At 36.9% G+C, this 16,779-nt stretch overlaps 1 protein-coding gene across 5 annotated transcripts in view; it reads right to left on the reverse strand.

Moving 5' to 3' along the window:
* The window catches only part of SMAD5 (SMAD family member 5), a 50,704-nt gene that overhangs the window by 22,580 nt on the left and 11,345 nt on the right, over positions 1 to 16,779 (reverse strand). For all 5 annotated transcript variants that reach the window (XR_004478238.2, XR_004478237.2, XR_004478236.2 and 2 more), the window contains exons 2-3: positions 7,879 to 8,432; positions 1,047 to 1,298 (exon numbers count right to left, since the gene is read on the reverse strand). Coding sequence is in view for 2 of the 5 variants with exons in the window: in XM_033409867.2 (XP_033265758.1) it covers positions 1,047 to 1,298; positions 7,879 to 8,281 (655 nt within the window). In the remaining 3 variants the exon portion in view is untranslated. The remainder of the gene's footprint in view (positions 1 to 1,046; positions 1,299 to 7,878; positions 8,433 to 16,779) is intronic.

Raw genomic sequence — 16,779 nt, forward strand, 5'->3', positions numbered from 1 at the left:
TTTTTTTATGGCTGGATAATATTCCACTGCGTGTGTATGTGTGTTATCGTATCTTCTTTATCCATTCATCTATCAGTGAACACTTAGGTTGCTTCCAAATCATGTCTACTGTAAATAATGCTGCAATGAACATGGTGGGGGTAGATATCTTTCTGAGTTAGTGTTTTTGTTTTCTTTGGATAAATATCCAGAAGTAGAACTGCAGAATCACATGGTAGTTCTATTTTTGATTTTTTGAGGAAACTCCATACTGTTTTCAAAAGTGGCTGTACTAATTTACATTCCCACCAACAGTGCACCAGAGTTCCCATATCTCCAGATCCTCACCAACACTTGTCACTTCCAACGCGTTGCAGTTGCATTTCTACCTATCTCAAAATAATAAAGCATAATATGCTGAAAATGTTGCTTTTTTCCTTCCATCTTCAATATTAAAATGACTGCACAAAAACTGACCAATTTTGATAAGTCTCTTTTTAAATGCATGCTGATATGACGGCTGTCAAATACAATCTAACAAAACTCTTCCAACTGAAGTTAAAGACAACTAAGTGCTACTAGAGCCATCTTATGGAAAAAACTGAACAAACCTTTTGGCCCACCCAATAATTGACCATTTTTGCATGAGTTTATTTCTGGACTCTCTATTCTGTTCCAATGATCTATGTGTCTGTTTTTATGCCAATATTATATTATTTCGATTATTACAGCTTTGTAATACAGTTTGAAATCAGGGAGTGTGATGCCTTCTGCTTTGTCCTTCTTTCTGAAAACTGCTTTGGCTATTCGGGGTCTTTTATGGTTCTATACAAATTTCAGGATTGTTTCTATATTTTGTGAAAAATGTCTACTTACATTTTGTTAAACTTATGGTACTTGGCAAAATAAAATTCCAAACTCTTCTGGAAGTCAAACAATTACCAAAGAATAGTCAAAAATAGTTGGCTCTTGGCATATTAACAGTTCACCCAGAGGATCAGCAGTATTAGAACAACTGCTAACTCTTAGGAATTATTTTTTTGTATCAATAAAATAAATAATCTTACCTGGGAGCTGAAATGGACTTCCTGGTCCAGAACTTGCTGGGGAGTTGGGATATGTGCTGCTAGCAGGGGAAGGAGGGTAGGGACTATTTGGAGATAAGGGAAAAGGAGTGTTGTTGGGCTGATGGAAAGAATCTGGAAACGTTGCATTTTGTGGCATGTGAGGTTCATTGTGGCTTAAGTTTCTAAACTGAACCAGAAGGCTGTGTTGTGGGTTGAATTCATTATGACGAGGCACTAATACTGGAGGTAAGACTGAAAGACAAAAATCAAAAGTCATCTGTCAGCAACGACTAAAACATCTCATACACATGAAGGGAAAGACAGAAAGGATTCAGGGAAGACTGTAAACCTTTTAAAACAATTTATTTTTAGGAAGGGCTGCTTTGTAGAACCTTGAATCTATATTTACAAAATAACTAAACCAAAAATTCTCTAAGCACTCAGCCTATATAAAATACTCTAGAAGACAGAACATCCAAAGCAGAGAAGATATCACTCCTATTCTATAAGAGATCAAGCACATTTAAGAACAACCATAATTACAACACAGGGAATATAGCCAATATTTTATAAAAACTATAAATGGAGTATAACCTTTAAAAATTGTGAATCACCATGTTGTACACCTGAAACTTATATAATACTGTACATCAACTATACCTATAAAAAAAAGGGGGGCTTCCCTGGTGGCGCAGTGGTTGAGAGTCCGCCTGCCAATGCAGGGGACACGGGTCATGCCCCGGCCCAGGAAGATCCCACATGCCGCAGAGCGGCTAGGCCCGTGAGCCATGGCCGCTGAGCCTGCGCGTCCGGAACCTGTGCTCCGCAACGGGAGAGGCCCCAACAGTGAGAGGCCCGCATACCGCCAAAAAAAAAAAAAAAAGGTAAATATGCCATCATCTCCTTAGATGTTACTGCTGTTGGTCTTGCTTTGTCTACATGCAACAGGGAACACATCCTGAACCGTGTGCACAAAAGTATCATCCCTTAGTTTGCAACCAAGGTAGCTATTTCCATGACATTACTGCTTTGCATGTTTGCTCTTTACCATTCAAGACTGTGGATGCTTTTAATGAAATAAGAAGCTAATATTAATTTGAAATAAAATAATGGATTAATATAACTTAAAATTTTTTTTAAATTAAAAAATAGATAAAAACAACAATAATACAGAGAATTTAATGCACTGGGAGTTGAACAGAGGTAAGTATTCCCAGCTAGCAAGGAATCAAACAAAATACCATGGAAAAGACAACATCTGATTGGACCTTAAAGACCTGGAAGCATTTCACACGGAAGTGCTAGGGGTGGAGAGTGTAAAGAATGTAAAGGAGGAGATGGATAAAGATAAGAAAGAACAGTCAGGTGGCCTAAGCACTGAACTGGGAGGTAAGACTAGAGAATAAAGTTGAGATTAGCTATGCACATGCCCTGAAAGCCTCCATGTTTCCAATTTTGGACATTTTACCTTTCTTTCTTTGAGAGATCTTGCATTTTATGTTCTTCAGTAAAGTTTTCCCAACTGAAAACAGTTAACAATTCCTAGGTAGAGGTCTTCCATTCAAAATAATTTTTCTAAACACGACCATAATGAAAATATAACCATATTTTCTAAACACGACCATAATGAAAATAATGAAAATATATACAAGAAAGCCTAAACATTTTAAGAGATATACTTTTTCTTAGCACATTCACTTTATTCAAATATTCAATTTCTCTAAAGACCCAAGTGTCAACCACATACAAATATCTGATCACCTTTCCCTACAGGAAATTGAAACAAACCTGATTTCTCTAAACTCTTACGGTACTAATTCATCTCTTTTATAACTTTCCTATATTTGTCAGTGTAATTTCACTTCCGAAAATCTCACTTTGACTCTGACATCAGTCAGCAGGAACAAAATCAATCTGTTTTTAAGTTAACTGGGTCACACTTCCCCTCCCTGAAGTAAGAATGAACCTGAGGAATCAGAAGCTCTGTAATTTGTACTGTTTTTTTATCTCTTTTCATTTTACTGAATTAGTGTTGTGATTATGTAGTTAACATCTGATTACAATCGCTTTGTTCTACAGTGTATTACTAACTGCTGTTCCCCTTACAAAATGATGGGACAGATGCCACTGGACAGTAGGGCATGAGACAGTAAGAATGTCTATGTGTAGCTGGCTAGTAATCTGAAAGACTTAGTGAAATAACTACTTAGGAGTTCAATCCAGTAAGGATTTCTTTACTTTTTTTTTTTTGAGGCAGAACTAAAATCACTGATTTCTCTCTTACTTGTATATTATCTATACACATCTTTTTTTTAGAAATTATTTAATTTTCATTCAAAAATAATACATGGATAGTTTAAAAAAATAGATGCTACAAGAGATTATAAACAAAAAGAACAATTTCTAAGCCTCCTCCTATACTGCTTCCAGAGACAACAAATTTAAACTCTTAGCCATTTCTTCTAACATTCACTTTGTGCACTACTAAGTAATATGCTTATACTGTTGTTATTGGTTGGTCAAGACATTATTCGTAGACTTGCTTTTGTGGCAAATGAAGTAGCTTTCTTAAACCATTCTATCCCACTCCCCTTGCCCTTCCCCACAATAAAGTCACATAAAAAATTTTGGTTAAATCAATATCCAGGGTTTATATTTTATATGTTATACAAATTATATAAATACAATTCACTGCTGAATTGTATTTATTATGTATAAATAATAAATACAAGTATATATTATGATTATATTTTTCCTTGAACAATGTTTTTATTAATTATTGCCCTGGTCCTTCATTTGCTTAATCTCAAGTCTGTACCACTAATTTCCAGAAGTCCAACAGATCTATCAAATTCCCATCAATATTATTTTCCAGATCCCACAAATATACAAATAATCTATTGATTCCACTTTCTCCCCTGATCCTCCATCCTTTGCTATAATCTAGACTGGCTGCTACTTAAGTCTCCTACAAATCTGAGGTCCTTGGACTTCCCCTTCTCTTCTCTCCTGTTGGATCCCATTTCCTGGACCTCATTCTCTATTAGCTTCCTACGGAAGGATGTAAGCAAGAGAAATTTTGAGCCCTGGCCTATATGAAAATATCTTGTCTTATGTTTATCTGCAGACAGATTCCAGAATAGATAACTTTTTCTCTCTGAATTTGGGGGGCACTGCTTCATTTTCTTCTAGAATCTAAAACTGCATTGAGAAATCCAGTATTCTCATTCCCAGTCTTTTCTATGTGCCCTGACTTTTCTCTCTGAGAGCTTTCAAAATCTTCTTTTTATCCATGATATGCTAAAATTTCATGTGTGGGTCTTTTTTCTGCCCCTTGTTCTGGTTACTCAGTCACTGGGCCCTTTCGATTTTCAGTTCTGGGAACTGTTCTAGTATGATTTCTTTGATAATTTTCTCCTTCCCATTTTCTCCAATGCTTGATTTCTAGAATGTATTATTTTATTGGAATATTTAATTTGAAACTTATTCTGAGCCAGTTAATGTTTTATCTAAGCACTTTTCATGCATTAACTCATCTAATTCTCGTAACTAACCTGAAGTACATATTATTATTCCCACTTTACAGATGAGGAAACGAAGTCACAGAAAGGCTAATTAATTTGCCTGTGGTCACACTGATAGCATTGGTAAAGTCAGGATTCAAATCCAGAAAGTCTGGTTCCAGAACATAGTCTTAACCAGTAGACAATACTGCCTATTAAACACTGGATCACTTGGGTTGGCCCTCTATTTTTCTTTTATCACTTTCCAACTATTTTCCATCCTTTTTTTTTTTTTTTTACCATTCTGCAATACTTTCTGGCTCCACTATATGTGATCTTATATAAGTTACTTCCCTATAAGTAACTATGTGATCTTATATAAGGTACTTCCCTATTAAGTTTTGGTTTCCTTATCTGTAAACTTACTGGTAAACTTAGAGTGCTGTAAAATGTTAGTACCATTTTCTAACCCTATGAAGGAATAACCTCATAGTATTAGGAAAGTGTCTCGTCCTTAAGTGCTCAATAAATGTTCATTACTATTACTATTACTGTTACTATTATTATGACTTTATTAATACTGATACTATAAAGTGATCCATCCTGTGCCACAGCTGCTTAACTTGCTTAAGCATACCAGGCCTAAGCCCCAGTCTTTTCTACAGAATGAATCACAGCTGAGAAAAACATATTACAAAAATAAGACATTTCTATTGACTGATTATTGGACACACCCTAGCTATGGGGGAATACACTAAATTCCTTGACTTTCTTTCCAACAACTTCTAGCAAATATCAAGCCTGGGAATTTTTCAAACTACACTTCTCTATTAAATCCTCACATCTTCCTTTCCTCATCAATTCCTCAGGCTACAGCTCTCCTTGGATTCAACAAGAAACTGAGAATCACCTCAAATACCACCTGGCAGCTCTAAAGCCCTTAAAATGAACTTTCCCTGACAGCACCATTACTACTATTTTTGTTTTTTTTTTGCTAGTCTCCACAATCAATGTTATTTTTATAGCTTTTTTACCATACTGGGCTCTTATATTATCTTCAGTGAAATCCAGCGAGGCCCGCAGACTAAGGTTGCTACCCTGATTCCTGCCTCTGGGTATTTACCCCTGGAGTAATCCCCCACCCTCTGAGTATATTATCTGTGACTTGCTTCTAACCAAGAGCATATGGCAAAAGTGACAGGATGTACGCGATAACATTCCACAAGAATACAATGTTCCTTCTGGCAAGAAGACACTTTCTTACTGGCTCTGAAGAAGTAAGTGGCCATGAATGTGAGCTACTTATGAAGAAGGTCCCATGGCAAGCAAATGAAGGCAGCCTCCAGTCAACAACCAGACAGAGTCCAACAGCCTGCAAGGAACTGAATCCTGATAATAATCACATGAGCTGGGAAGGAGATCCTTTGTCAGGTGAGCCTCTGGTAAGACCCAAGCCCTGACCAATACCTAGAGTACAGCCTTGCAAAGGACCCAGTTAAGCCATGCCTGGACTCCTGACTGACAGAAACTGTGAGATAATTAACATGTATTAAGCCACTTACCTTGTGGTACTTTGTTATGCAGCAATAGATAACTAATATACCCAGCTAGTATCTCAGCTTATATAATTCAGTCAATACAAAAAAATATTTACTGAGCACTCCCTACTAAGTTCAAGTTAATAATACTATTCTAGGCACTGGGAATGCAGTACAGAATGAGCCAGAGGAAAGTACTTCTCACATCAGTCAATAAAAAAAATAAATACCTAATAGAGTCAAGTAGTGATGGGGGCATTTGAGCAAGGACTAAATGAAATGAGAAAATGTGACACGAAAAGATCCTGGGGGGAGAGTACTCTAAGTAGAGGAAACAGCATTGGAAAAAAGCCTGGATGCAGGAATATGGCAAGTCCAAGGAACAGAGGAAGTTTGAGGATAGTTTATGTAAGCCCTTGTAGAAATCTGCTCTAAATGTGACAGAAAGCCTTTAAAGTGTTTTGGGCAGGGACTGACATGATTTGATATATATTTTCTAAAGATCACTCTGGATGCTATAATAGAAAACAGAATGGGTTGAGGGAAAGAAAAAAGACAGAGAGACCAATTAGGAGACTACTTAAGGTGAAAGATGATGATGGTCTGTACTAGAGTAGTGGTGTTAGAGATGGTGAGATGATATGCTCAAGATATATTTTGAAGGTACAGCAAACAGCATTTGCTCATAGCTCAAACACAGAACCTAAGAGAGAAATAAAAGATGACTTCTAGGGAGCAATTACATGAATGCTAGTGCCATGTACTTCAACTGGGAAAACTGGAGGAAATAAAAGACTTAGTGGGAAAAACAAATCCAAAGTCCTATCTAGACATATTAAATCTGATGTTTATTAGACATTCGGGTGGAGATGTTAAGTAGGCAACTGGATACAGAGTCAGGAGAAGCTGACTCTGGAGTTCAAAATGTGCACATAAGCTTATAGATAGTTTTAGGACATGTGATAACATAAAAGTACACAGAGGAAAAATATAGATGGAGAAAAAGTCCAGGGACTGACTCCTGTAAAAACAGGAAAACAGCCAACAAAGAGACTAAGCAAAAACAGCCAGTGAGGTAGGAGAACTAGGAGAGTGTAATGTTTCAGAAGCCAATATAAAAAAGTTTTGAGCGGGAGGGAAAAAGAGCAACTGTATCAAATGACGTTGATGGGGCAGGTAAGATGAGGACTGAGAATGAATGACCCCTCTATCTGTAACAAGGCAGTCATTAGTGAATTTGACAAGTCAAATGGTAGGGAAGGAAGACTAACTAGAGGGGTATCAAGAAAGAACAGGAAGAAAGTAATGTGGAGATAATAAACATGGAGACTACTATAAAAGGTAGACTGAAGGTGGGGGCATATTCTTGAGGTCAAGACAGAAATTCTTTCTTAACTTTTATTTGAAGTTGGGCTGTATCATGACATGCTTGTATGCTTTCAGAAAAAGTCTAGCAGAGAGGGAAAATACAATGCTGGAATAAATAAAAAATAAACAAAAAGGAGTGGGATGTAGTACACACATAGAACTTAGACTTCAGATAAAATAGAGGAATGGCAGAGTGTATATACGACTGGCTGCTTACAGCGAACAATGAATTAGAACAAGCCACTTGGGAGCTGTATCATCCATATATTAAGCTCAATTTAAAATCCAGTACTCCTCCCAAGATTAAAATCTTTAAGAAGGAAACATAAAGCTAAAACAACCTTCTTAATTACTAAATTCAGTCAAATGCAAATCAGAAAGAGAAAAGTTTTTATAATTTTTCCCAGAGGAGTTAAAACCTACCTGGACTCTCCACTCTCTTATAGTGGTATGGGTTGATACAAACTTCCTTTTGCTTAGATCCAAAAGGAAATTCACAAATATCCAATGGCTTTAGCTCGTGATGACTCTGCAAATCAGGCCAGCGCCAAACACGACAATATATAACATGGGGCAAGCCTTTTCTGTGAGAAACCTGCAGGCGTCCATCTAAAGATCTGGGAATAGTGACACATTTGCTTGGCTGTCCTGGACTGCTCAAGGCTTTCTCCAGTTCCTCCATGGCACCCTTTTTCTTTTTTAGCTTTTTTACCAAAGCATCGACTGCCTTCTCTGCCCATTTCTCCTCTTCATCACCTTGCTTCCAGCCCAACAATCGCTTTACTGCTGGACTAGTAAAAGAAAACAAGCTGGCCATTGACGTCATTTGATTTAAATCTTCAGAAACCTTCCTGCAACTCAAAGTCAGATCACAAGTGAAAAGTCATATACAAGTCCTAAAGAAAAGTTCCAATTAAAAAGGGAGGAGTGACATTTATCTTCATAAGTGCCATAAGCTTCTTTCATTGGTTCAAGTCCTGAAAGAGAAAGGGGGAAAATTTAAATGAATGCAATTAACATACATTTAAATCAATATAATTTGAAAAGCATATTACTTTTAAATAACAGCAGAAAAGGATTACAAAGTAAAACAAAAAACCTACGTCTAGAAAGAGAAATTTTCTTAGTCCTGTGACCACTCACTTCCTTCTTCATAATATGAACAAGTAATTCACTGGCAATGCCAAATGATAACCAAAAGCAAAGTAGGGTGCTCTACTTTCTATGTATTATCCCCCAACCAAAAAAAAAAAACAGCCTCTAGACCTTTATTTCTTTCGGTCAGAAGCCCCCAAATCTAAGGTTTGATTCTAATGTACTTTGCTTCATTGATATCCAGGTTATGTGCTGTGTCAGTTTTGAACATGATATTATCCTGATTTGAACAAAAGTCTTAAGAGAAATCTAGCTCTTCCCTAGGGTCATTATTCTCTTTAAAATGTTCCACAGACTTGTAAGATTTGGGCAAAAGTCATAGTAGTACTCAAGTCACATTATTATTATAGATGCAAATTTTATTAGAAGTTGTCGTAAGATGTACCAAACCCTCAACTAAATTATAACATACTTAACTGCCAGAAAAATGGGAGGTATCTACTTTTAAAATGAAGAATGCTAGATTTAAAGAGAATAAATTCAAAGTTTAATCCCAAAAAAGATAGTTTATAATTTCATAATTCCTATTGCCTTCTCTGATATTTTAAGCATGTTAAGTTAATGAACCTGCTCCAGACAGACCACCATTCTACACCCTGAAGAAGCCCTTGGTGATGGTGACAAGAGGAAGCAATATGCAGTGGTACTCCACCAATAAGAGTGGTACAATCCCCTGTGGTCACTATACAGCCAACCACAGACAATGAGTAGCTAGTGAAATAGCAGGAGTAATGTTTGGAAAAAGGATGTCAGTAACAAAAGATGCTTCCTTTCTTATGCCTAAAATTGCCAAATAATGCTGAAGCTCTGTCTTTGACAAATACTAGCAAATTCTAGCATCAAGCCTATTCTGGATTGGGGTGCATCTTCCCAGGAAAGAACACATGTGCTCAGTTAAAACTCAGGTAAACATAAAGTAAAATAAAACAGAGTTAAATTCAACAAATATGTATTGATTGCTTGTCGCCATGTACTGTGAACAGCCATGATGGTACTTTAAAAAAAAAAAAAGAAGTCATATACCAAATAATTTCATCTTAAGAGCCAACTGATTCATTCTTTCAATATGTGCTTAGTAAGAGCCTACTAAGTGCCAGGCACTGTTCTAGGTGCTGATCCAGAAAAGGAAAAGTATAGGAGCACTGACTGACTCCTCTTTAGGAGAAAAGGGTTACATGTAGAGCTATGGAACATTACGGTTCCTCCTTTAAAAAGTGCTTAATTGATCAAAAAGGGCTAAGAGCTGCAAGCATTTATTCACACTGTACACCACACCCAAGAAACCTGTATCATAACCTCTTGGCACCTGTCACTAGGAACTGCACAATCTTCAATTAGACTGACTTCTCCCTACTTGCAAGGCCAGACTATACAGAGTGCAGAGAACAACTTACACCCCGTTTCACCAAACTCAAATTCCACTCAACCTGCTGCCACTGGGAAGTCACATGTGCTCAGATGCTCAGTACTGGCTATCCAGACTGCCATGCTGGAACCATGGGAGGAAGGGTACAGGGAAGTGAAGGTATACTCCTTATGTATGGATGGATATGCCTAACCCTATGCAGGACATCTTTCCCAATGCTACACAGGATAATTTTCATCAGGTAAGCAAAACTGCCTACCTTAAACCAAAGAAATACAACAAAAAGATGAAAGCACGTTTTTCAGTAACAGGTCACAGAGTATAAAGTGTTATGAGTTAAACAAACTGTAAGAAAGGCTTATTTCAGTTGTAGCAACATTAAGGATATAGGATAAGCCATCTGGGTCCGAAAGTAAAGGCATGGTTTGGTTGTCTGAGATGAGAAGGAAAATTTCAAAGGAAAAGGGGCACAAGTAAAAAAATCCATAGGCAGATATGAAGAGAGCATTTCCTAGGATAGAGAGCAGATAGGCCTGGCTGACTGAGACCTTATTCTGTAATACTAGAATATAACAGAAGCTAAACAGAGTAGTGCATGTGTATGAGAGAGAGATGTATGAGCAATGATATGTTGAAGAACGGAGAGACAAAAGCAGAGGAGCTTTAAGACCAGATACTAGATTAGTAGTTAACCACCAGAAAGTGCTTAATAAATGTTAACTACTAACCTAGTATCACTATTACTATTAAATACTAACCATATTATGTACTAACAAGAAAAAAGGGGAAAGTTATTTGTGTATATAAACCCAAAACAAGGACTAAAAGGCTACATACTAAATTATTCATTGCAGTTACCTCTGGGGAGAGGCATGGAATGGAAGACAAGCAAAATAGAAAGGGGTCCTGCATGATTTGTTCTATATGCTTCTGTATTTTTTTAACCTTTTAACAAAGGCATAATTCTAAGATAAAAATAGTAGAAGGACTTCCCTGGTGGTCCAGGGGTTAAGAATCCGCCTTCCAATGCAGGAGACGCGGGTTCGATCCCTGGTCAGGGAACTAAGATCCCACATGCTGCGGGGCAACTAAGCCCACATGCTCTAGAGCCCGTGAGCCACAACTACTGAGCCTGCGTGCTCTGGAGCCCACGTGCCACAACTAGAGAGCCTGTGCCCCGCAGGGAAAGATCCCACGTGCCGCAACAAATATCCCAAGTGCCACAGCTAAGACCCGATGCAGCCAAATAAATTAAAGAAATAAATAAAATAGGAGAGAATCTATTATCTACTATAGAACAGAATGGAGTTAAGAGTGCTAGTACAAAAAAACCGGTGAAACTCATGCATGCTACTAGAACTCAGGATGGTGGTTACCCTTTAAAGGGAAGAGTGGGGGTATTGACTGGAAGGGAGCTTGAGGATTTCTGCCATCCTGGTAAAGTTCATCTTGCTCTGGGTGATTTTATGAGAGAGTCACTTTGTGAAAATTTGGCTGGCTGAATACTGAAGATGTACACACTTTCTGTTAACAATTTATTTTCCTGTTATGTAAAGTGCAGAGTGGTCAGCTTCCTTCCTATGTTTTGCCCATCTTCAGGTCCCCTTCTCACAGGCAATCCCTCTTGTATTGTCTTTTATGTCTTTCCAGAGAAATTTTACACAAATACAGATATATAAATAATCATAACCTTTTTTGCACACAAATAGTGGTATATTGAAAAGAAAAAAAGCACAGTACAGAAAAATGTATAAACAATGTTATCTTCAAGATCTTTCCATACCTATATAGAAACAGCTTCCATATTCTTTTCTAATACACAGAATTCCAGTGTAAAAGTAATCTTTTAAGAGTATATCAAACTACGTCATTTCTCTGCTCAAAGATCATCCAGCAGTTTCCCATTACACTCAATATCCAAATTCTTTAACATTACTTTATAGGACCTACATGATCCAGCCTCTGGCTTCTCCTCCAAACTCATTTTTAGCATTCTCCTAGCTAACTTTGCACACAACCACACTTGAAGGCTTTCCATTTCTCAAATGCTCCAAAGTCATTTCTACCTCAAGGCCTTTGCACTTGATGTTCCCTCCCATGGAATTCTCCACTCCCAGATCTTAACATGGCTTTCTCTCTCAATTAATTCAGCTGCTCAAAAGTCACCTTCTGAAAAAGGACTTCCCTGACCACTTTATCTAAAATAGCATACATCCCACTCCTGCATCATTCTCTATCCCCTGGTCCTGTTCAATTTTCTTTCATGACATTTATAATAATCTGATATCATATCAATTTTATTTATTAACTACATGCCTTCCCCACAGAAATGTTAGAAGGCAGGTAGTCTTGTCTTCTTTATCCATCATCATATTCCCTTGGACCTAGAATAGTGCTTATTTATTAAATGAGTGAGTAGAGAGTTGAAAAAAAGCAATTTGTAAAAACATATATACCTTTATAAGAGCAACTGTGTAAAATTTAAAACAAAAAAAGGAGTTCTTTATGGACATGCACAGATATAGTAAGAGAATAAAAGTGTGCATGGAAATGATACATACCAACCTCAGGATACTGAATACTGACTATCTCTGGTGAAAGAAGAAAGAAGGTGGAAGAACACATGGAAAAGCTTTAGCTGTGTTTCTTTTAGAACTAGATTTGAAGAAAATCTGACAAATCATCACATATAGTATTTTCTCTACTTTTCTACATTTAAATATTTTATAACTCAAAAATGCACTATTTTTAAGTATTATCAATGTAATGAAAACAGAAGAGGATCAGATTCTGTCCTTTACTAGGTATATGACCATGACCAGGTATCACTCTTTCTAAGCCTATTAATTTTTCTATAAAATAGGGATGATGGTTCCCAAGTCATTAAAATGATGAAGCAATAAAATAATGTGTGCCTGAAGTATTGAAAACACACATATACATACATGTAATAGATGCTTTATAAACTCAAACATGCTATTCACACATGAACTTCTAGCACTGGGAAAGGGGAAGGGACAAACTTTGCACTCACTTCTTTAAATATGGAATGATTAAAAATTTTAAACATGTTTAATTGAATTCTTTCTAAAAATGTTTTATAACTTTCCAAACTGCATAACTGGTATGCGCAAGTAATCCAAGTACTTGTTATCTGAAGTTAAAAAAGGGAGCAAAATTGATCATAAAAATTCACTAATGAATAAGTAAAAGACCTGATCAGGCACTTCACAAAAGATATCAAAATTGCCATTAGATGGTAAAATGGACTCAACAGCATTAGTTATCAAAGAAATTTTAAAAATTTTAAAAAAAGACAGTGAGATATCACACATCTACCAGAATAGCTAGACTTAAAAAAAAAAAAAAAGAGAGAGAGAGAGAGAAGGTGTTCATGACAATCAGAACAATTCTTACATATTGCTAGCAAAAATATAAACTAGCCCAACCACTTTGGAAAATTGTTTGACAACATCTACTAATGCTAAACATAGGTCCCTATGACCCAGCAATTCCATTCCTAGGTATATATCCAACAGAAACAAGTGCTATGTCAACCCGAAGGCAAGTACATGTTCATAACAACTTTATTTGTAATAGTCCCAAATTGGAAATAACCCAAATATTCATCAACAGTAGAGTGCGTAGATAAACCACAGTAATAAATTCATACAACAGAATACTTCACAGCAATGAAAAAGAACACACACATGTAAAACATGCATGAATCTCACTGATATACTGAAGAAGTCAGATACAAAAGATTACACATTTTATCATTCCAACTACATGACATTCAAAAACAGGCAAAACTAACCTATGGCATCAGAGGCAAGAATATTACTAAGAGGGGACAAGACAGCCTTCTGGGGAGCTAGAAAATTTCTATATCTTGATCTGGGTGATGGTGGTATAGATGTACACATACATAAAAGTTCACTGAGCTATACACATAAGATTTGTACACTTTAAGATATACTTCAATTTAAAAAATCTTTTAAAAATTTACTAGTGTACTGATCACTTATAATTAGTTCACTAGCATCTCCCTTACTGTAACAGCTTCTAAACCACAAATGAAACTGCAAATTCTGCAAAAATTGTAACATTTCATAAAGTTTATTAAAATGAGAGCAAAAGATGCAAGGTCTGGGATTTAATTTTACCTTACTATCCCATAAACAAATAAGTCTATTGTTGTTTCATGCATACTGTCAAAGAACATGAGACTCCTTTATTAATCATGGCCCATCAAGCAACGTAAGCGTCAGATGTACGGTTCCCTTTGCCGCTGAGACCCACAGGAATATTGCAATATGACCCAGATGGACGGTACTCCTGCAGTGGTTTGCACTTATGATGAACAGTGAGTTTGGAAAATTCACCACTTTTATAGTTATCAGTAAGCAATAATAACTTCACTGTCAACGGATTAACAGAAGTCCATGGGAAAATCCATAAATATTTTAATGAATATTTTCACAAAAATAAAAATGCTCTTAATATTAGTACCACAAATGTCAAACATGAAGGATGTCATATCATGCTACTAAATTGTTTTGTGAGAAAAATTAAGCCTATCCATACTCAATTCAGTCTTTGTTCGTTATAAAACTTAATGCATGTTTACAATTATAACCTAATGATTTTCCAAAATTTTAAGTTTTTAAGATAAAGTCCGAATCAGACCTTTTATTCACAATTCAGTATGAAATACTGGTCTGCATTTTAAGTGGTTTCATTTTGAATGGGTGTTTTCCTGAACCAATTATCATTGGCTCATGAAGACCTAAATATAGCATAAGCTTTTCTTTTTTTTTTTAATTTTAAATTTTATTTATTTATTTATGGCTGCATTGAGTCTTCATTGCTGCACATGGGCTTTCTCTAGTTGCGACGAGCGGGGGCTGCTCTTTGTTGCGATGCGTGGGCTTCTCACTGTGGTGGCTTCTCTTGTTGTGGAGCACGGGCTCTAGGTGCATGGTCTTCAGCAGTTGTGGCACGCAGGCTCAGTAGTTGTGGCGCACGGGCTTACTTGCTCCGCGGCATGTGGGATCTTCCCGGACCAGGGCTCGAACCCATGTACCCTGCATTGGCAGGCGGATTCTTAACCACTGTGCCACCAGGGAAGTCCCGGTAAAACTGTTTTATGGTACCCATGTGATAGATCAATTTTCTCCTGTCATCTTTTCTGTAAAATATATATTTAAAATCAGATATTGGTCCACAAATTGAAATAAAAGTATCAGAGTGCTTGGGATAGAGCAATAGATTTATTTTACTACCCTCACAAAAGTCCTCCATTACGATAGAATTTTTTCATTACGTATACAAAAAATAGAGTAAAATAATAATTTTTTTGATTTGCAAATACTAGCATATGTAATATGAGTCCCAAGTGAACTTGCAATACCTTTGAAAATAAGAGTATGATTAGGTTTTCGAGTACCCAAAAGGTTTAATTTTAAATCTCTTATTGAAAAGTTGGTTCAATTTTTCGCACCCCCTTTGCCTTTCACTAAATAAAATGAATTTAGAAACATGGAGAACACCCACCCTCAATTCAAACAGCTGATTGTGTTCACAACCAACAACAATACTCTTCTATATTATCTCTAAACTTATCCCAGTAATAGAGAAGTCCAAAAAGGCTATATTCACTAACTTCAGCCGTTAGAGGTTACAGATTGCTGGGTAGTTAAATTTGGTCCTCTGTACTCCCTTTCTACAATGCTTTCAGGGTCTACTGAGGCACAAGTATATACCACCCATGCTAAACTCAAGAGCAGACTTATACTCTTATTTATACAACACACACTTACTGAGTGTACCTAAAAAGGGCAAGCCACTCAACTAGATGCTAAAGGGTTAAAAGATAAATCAGGTCCAGACCTTAACTGTAAGAATTACAAATTAATAATCAACTAAGATGTGCCCATTCCTATCTGCAATACACCATGGAGAATGGCAGATCCCCTAGGGTGTATAGGATGCTAAAAGAAATTCAGGGGATGGCCCTTGGGGGAAGGGAGTGGAGGGAGACAAAAAGCATGAAGTAGCTATATCTTAGGCATAAATGCTACTCTGATAAAGACATAAAATCAGAGTTTTTATCTACCAGGACGGGGAAAAACTACAGTTCAGTTTGCTGGAACATAGGTGGTAGAACAAGAAAACTGACTAGATACATACAATAAGGCTAATCTACACAGGGATATTAATATACGTATTGTAACAAACAGAAACACCAGATTTGAAGTCTAATGAACTAGGGTTCAAATTCTGAATCTAACACACCTAAATATCCATTTTTCCTATTTTGTATAATGAGTATCAGTTCTGAGAATTAAATGAGATACACACTTAATGCCTGGCATAGTACATATTGAGCAAAGGGAAACTGCAGTCATTATTATTGCAATAATCATGAAATTTTTTGACATCAGGCTCAGGATTTTAAATACACAGCTGGGCTACTTTTTTTTTTTTTTTTTTTTCTTTTTCGGTACGCGGGCCTCTCACTGTTGTGGCCTCTCCCGTTGCGGAGCACAGGCTCCAGACGTGCAGGCTCAGCTGCCATGGCTCACGGGCCCAGCCACTCCGCGGCATGCAGGATCTTCCCGGACCAGGGCACGAATCCGCGTCCCCAGCATCAGCAGGCGGACTCTCAACCACTGCGCCACCAGGGAAGCCCTGGGCTACTTTACTTCATCAAATATACAAAGCCATCTACTTAAGAGGTTCCATTATTTTATGAACCTTGAAGGAAGAAAAGGCTGCAAATTAAACTATCACACCATGCT

The sequence above is a fragment of the Orcinus orca genome, chromosome 3 (assembly GCF_937001465.1).
Source record: "Orcinus orca chromosome 3, mOrcOrc1.1, whole genome shotgun sequence".
NCBI classification, from domain to species: domain Eukaryota; kingdom Metazoa; phylum Chordata; class Mammalia; order Artiodactyla; family Delphinidae; genus Orcinus; species Orcinus orca.